Genomic DNA, 4,966 nt, shown 5'->3' with positions numbered 1-4,966 from the left:
CAGTTACCATTATTGCATTGAAATTGTTCAGATGAGCATGTTGGAGCAGCACAGTCGACCTCATCTGAGTTGTCTCCACAGTCATCAGTACGGTCGCATTTCCAACGGGTTGGTATACATTTACCATTATCGCATTGGAATTGTCCAGATGAGCATGTTGGAAGAGCGCAGTCGACCTCATCAGAGTTATCGCCACAGTCATCGGTACCATCACATTTCCAACCTACTAATATACAGTTACCATTATCACATTGGAATCGTGCAGATGAGCATGTTGGTGCAGCGCAGTCGACCTCATCTGAGTTGTCACCACAGTCATCGGCACGGTCACATTTCCAACCTACTGGTATACAGTTACCATTATTGCATTGGAATTGTCCAGATGAGCATGTTGATGGAGAGCAGTCGACCTCATCTGAGCTATCGCCACAATCATCGGTACGATCGCATTTCCAACGTGTTGGTATGCATTTACCATTTCCACATTGAAAATTATTTGGTGAACATGTTTGAGGGGCACAGTCGACCTCATCTGAGCCATCAATACAGTCTGCCGTATCGTCACATTGCCAACCGCTCGGAATGCATTTACCATCGCCACATTGAAACTGGTGGAATAAACAACTCTGATTACCACAGTTTTCCTCATCAGATCCATCTTCACAGTCATCCGTTCCATCACATTTCCATCGCTGTGGGATACACTTTCCGTCATTGCACTGGAATTGTTCTGACGAGCAGATATCACTGTTACAACCTACTTCGTCCGAGCCATCACTGCAATCATTGTTACCATCGCACTGTAAACTAAGTGAAACAATCAATACCGTTAAGTAAAGAAACATATGTTTAACGATATATTCAATACTTAATATGCCTATTCAATAAGCCAATTCGTAGTTAGAACCGTGCATGTTCGTATCCAAGATTGGCAGGGGTTTATCGACATAATCCTATGCTGTGTGTATGGTGTTTATGCCGATTGGCCTGGATGCGGGCAATTCTAACTACGAATTGGCTATTTGCGTGACGACAGATTTTACCGTTGTCACGCAATCGAACATTATACCTATTTATATGACCCTTAGGGCCCGTTCGATCAAAAAACGCCAACCGTATTCCGTTTATTTCACCGGGTAATTGCGCTGAGCACTCAGTGGGTGGTCGACCGTTCGAGCAAGTTTTAGCTCACGGTAAATACGTGAAGTAAATTTCAACTTATCCCATGGTCAACAACCCTTTTTTTTGTTTACTTGCTACTGCTGCTATAACCGGCCCACGTACACACAGCGCGTCACGGTGGAACGATAATGTAGCTCAATAATTCATAATGGCTGCTTTAAAAATCTGTACGTAGGCTAGTTTATTCAAGTTAATTTCTCCGAATGATGGTAAATCTACAAATCAATCGCGTAGCTTAGCTATGCTACTAAATTTTGACTTCGTCGTGCATTTGTGAGGAGGCAATTGAGAACTGCAACCACGCCTGGGCCGTTAAAGCTATTGAATTTCGCGCTGGGCTGTGGGCAAAACTTTTGGAAAAACAATAAGGTTGATTTATCATCGCCTCCGGCTCCATGGTCATTCCATACACGGTATTCTACCCAGCAATTTGGTGGTCAAAATTGTCGCGGATAATCCAGATGGTAAGGTAACTAGACTAGTGTCCGAGCGGTTTTAGAAAGTGTGTACCGGTGAATTAACTGGTAAATCGCACGGATATTTTTTCGCTTGAACAGGCCCTTAAAGACCTAAGGTTTTAAAGCACAGTACTACACTTTGGCTAGGCCCCTATTTGATCTAATGGGTGGTTATAAGTGAACATGAAAACTCACTTGGTGGGTATGCATCTTTCTGGACATGCGAATTCAGATTGTAGACAAACAGGTGATTTAGTTGGGCAGTAGGTTTCATCATTACCAGATGGACAATCTCCGTTGCCATCACAAACTTTCTCAAAAGGGATACAGCTGAGGTCAAAACAAGTGAATTCGGACCCATCGTCTAGACATGCTGCAAAAAAATTGTAGATAAAAATAACTTAAGCCGGGCACTTATTGCGTTGTAAGACGAATCCTTGTGAGCGATAGACATTCGTTCGCTCGCTCGTTCGTTCGTTCATTCATTCATTCTTCAATCATTCAATCATTCATTCATTCATTCAGCCAATATAACATAAATAAGTGAATACAAAACAAATATAAAATTTAACAAAAACTTGAGAATAAATACCCTAAGCTGGCTAGGATTAACGATATAGTGTGAAAAACACGCTGGCTCTCATACTTGGTAGCCCAGTTTTGGAATTTAAGCCAAGTGACTAAAGGAATAAAATAGTTTTAAAAAATAAATAAAAATATGAATACAATTATACAAAATCTTCTATTTAAACCAACTTTGCGAATGTTAGAGCTTTATTGTAATTTTGACAAGCGGCAGTAAGTGTGTATTTTGATAGTAAATAGTACCGTAGCTAAAACATAATTTATAAGTCAACTGATTTTTTTTACGTACGAGTAACAAAACACTCCAGATATAAAGACGGGTTGAACTCAAAACTGCATTGAGAGTACTTACTTGAATCTTACTTGAATCGTCGGGCTCTGAAATAAGGCGTTAGCCTTTTAAACGCCCACTATTTGTATTTGTTTCCTGTTAAAATTGGTAGCTAATTTTTTTTTTTTTTTTTTTGCATTGCCCCATCTTTGTTGAGAAGATCTTTAAATGAGTTTAGGCTTTCTGCTTGTACTGTTTGGTCGTCGAGATTGTTCCATAAATTTACCCTCACACAGAAAGAGTGACTTCTAACATTAAGACGAGCTCGAGGCTTTCTTAATTTAAACTTATGTCCCCTTGTTCTATCGGAATCCATAATATTGAAAAAGGTTCTAACTTGAATATCATCAATGCCATTTACTATTTTGTACACTTGGAGAATATCTGCTCTCTTTCTTCTGAAATCTATTGTAGGTAGTCCCAGTTCCTTTAATCTCAGTTCATAACTTTTATCACTAAGATTTTGTACAATTTTTGTTGCTCTACGCTGCACGAGTCTTTCGATTTTATCAGAGTCCCCTTCTATCATCAGTTGTAGCTATCTCTGGGTGATAAATTGTCTAATAAGTTAATAAATTATTTAAATCTTTGATAATGTTTGATATTATCAACTTATTCTTTGTGATTCAATGTAGATCATTAAAAAATCGGTTGGTTTCTCTGGTTGCTTGAAGTAGGCCTATTCCACATTGTTAATTGTATAATAATATTTGTATGCAAACATAAACAATGTCAATATATTTTAATTTCTATAAAACTTATTATGTTCAAACCCTCGGGCTACAATTCAGCTTCGAGCACTTGCATCTTGATAGGTGTGTACGTCCCTCATCCGGGGCTTGGAGTATGAGCCCAAACAGCACCTCCTACACATTATCTCTTTATAGGTGCCTGATATATTTGGTTTTTTAATATGAATTTAACATTTTCACTGACATTCAGGCATCGGGCCCTCGGGCTACAAAACAAATTCCAGAGAGCTGTATTATGTTACCAGGTATATTATTAAATCAAATGAGCAGACGGCGACCAAATAAAATACAATGTCAATATATTTTAATTTCTATACAACTTTTTTTTTTTTTTTTTTTTTTTTTTTTTTATGTAAGAACACATTTTATAAGAACACTGGGGCTGAAATTGCTTAAAAATTAGGAACAAAATAAGAACAAATTGAGGCTGAGGTAAAATTTCAAATGAAGTTTATATTTTTAAAAACCAAAATATTATATCTGTGCGTTATGGTGTGACTGTAATACCCTCTATAATACAGTACAGTAGGTGTACCTATCTGACTTGGGAGCCATTTTTAGTGGGGTCACTTTCACCTACATTCCAGTACAGTGCATACTGCCGTACAATTAAATAATTTTTTGTTTAAAAGGTGTGTAAACTAAGAACAAAATAAGAACATTTTGAGCCTGAAATCGGCCAAAAAATAAGAACACTGAGCCTGGGCAAACTTTTACTGGTTCTTATAAAAAAAAAAAGTGTATGTTCTGACCCTCGGACTACAATTCAGCTTCGCGCCCTTGCATCTTGACCTTGTACGTCCCTCATCCATGGCTTGTAGTATGAGCCCAAACAAACCTCCACACATAATCTCTTTATAGGTGCCTGATATATCTTGTTTTTTTTTACTTTTTTTTTTAAATATAGGCATAACCAATGTCTATGAATTTAATATTTTCCACTGACATTTTACAAGAAGTCCTCGGGCCCTCGGGCTACAAAACAAATTCCAGAAAGCTGTAATATGTTACCAGGTATATTATTAAATCAAATGAGCAGACGGCGACCAACTAAAATATAAAACATTTCAATGTAGTGAGACAGATCAAAAGTGACTAATTAAACTATGGAACGTATCGCAAGCACTACCAGCAGAATGCTCAATAAAAAGTGTATATACATATATATACATTATATATACATTATATATATGTATATATATAATAAAATAAAACATTGTAAACAAACTTAAAACGATTTTATCTGTATTTATTAGCTACAAACTTGTTTCGTATGACTAGCTAAAAGCTACCCACGCTCATCAGGCATAAATACATAATGAGCGTACAAGGTAGGATTATACACTAATGTTGACAGAAAATTTATCAAATGTTGCCATGTGCATAGATAATTATGATACTTAGTCTATTGTTCAAGTTAGTTGTTGCATAGCAAATGTTTCTTTCTGTGCCTACATGAACTGGCTAGTTCATTTCTGGCTAAGCTATATATATATATATATATAGTAAGCGAACAGTCACTTAATTCATCGTGGGGACTTGGGGTCCAGTTACGGGTGCTCAATCAGTAGAATCAGTTGGAACCATAATGAAAACTACAGAATTCTTTCTATGATACATGAACTGGCTAGTTCATTTCTGGCTACTTATACACATCT

At 37.1% G+C, this 4,966-nt stretch overlaps 1 protein-coding gene across 1 annotated transcript in view; it reads right to left on the bottom strand.

Annotated features, from left to right (window-relative positions):
• LOC117115426 (low-density lipoprotein receptor-related protein 2-like) overlaps positions 1 to 4,966 on the bottom strand; it is a 61,008-nt gene that overhangs the window by 52,322 nt on the left and 3,720 nt on the right. The window contains exons 2-3 of the mRNA XM_033259214.1: positions 1,836 to 2,013; positions 1 to 807 (exon numbers count right to left, since the gene is read on the bottom strand). Of these exons, the coding sequence (XP_033115105.1) occupies positions 1 to 807; positions 1,836 to 2,013 (985 nt within the window). The remainder of the gene's footprint in view (positions 808 to 1,835; positions 2,014 to 4,966) is intronic.

The sequence above is a fragment of the Anneissia japonica genome, unplaced genomic scaffold (genome assembly GCF_011630105.1).
Source record: "Anneissia japonica isolate Jap-2015-1 unplaced genomic scaffold, ASM1163010v1 scaffold287704_len1198815_cov201, whole genome shotgun sequence".
NCBI classification, from domain to species: Eukaryota; Metazoa; Echinodermata; class Crinoidea; order Comatulida; family Comatulidae; genus Anneissia; species Anneissia japonica.
This window is presented reverse-complemented; position numbering and strand designations above follow the sequence as displayed.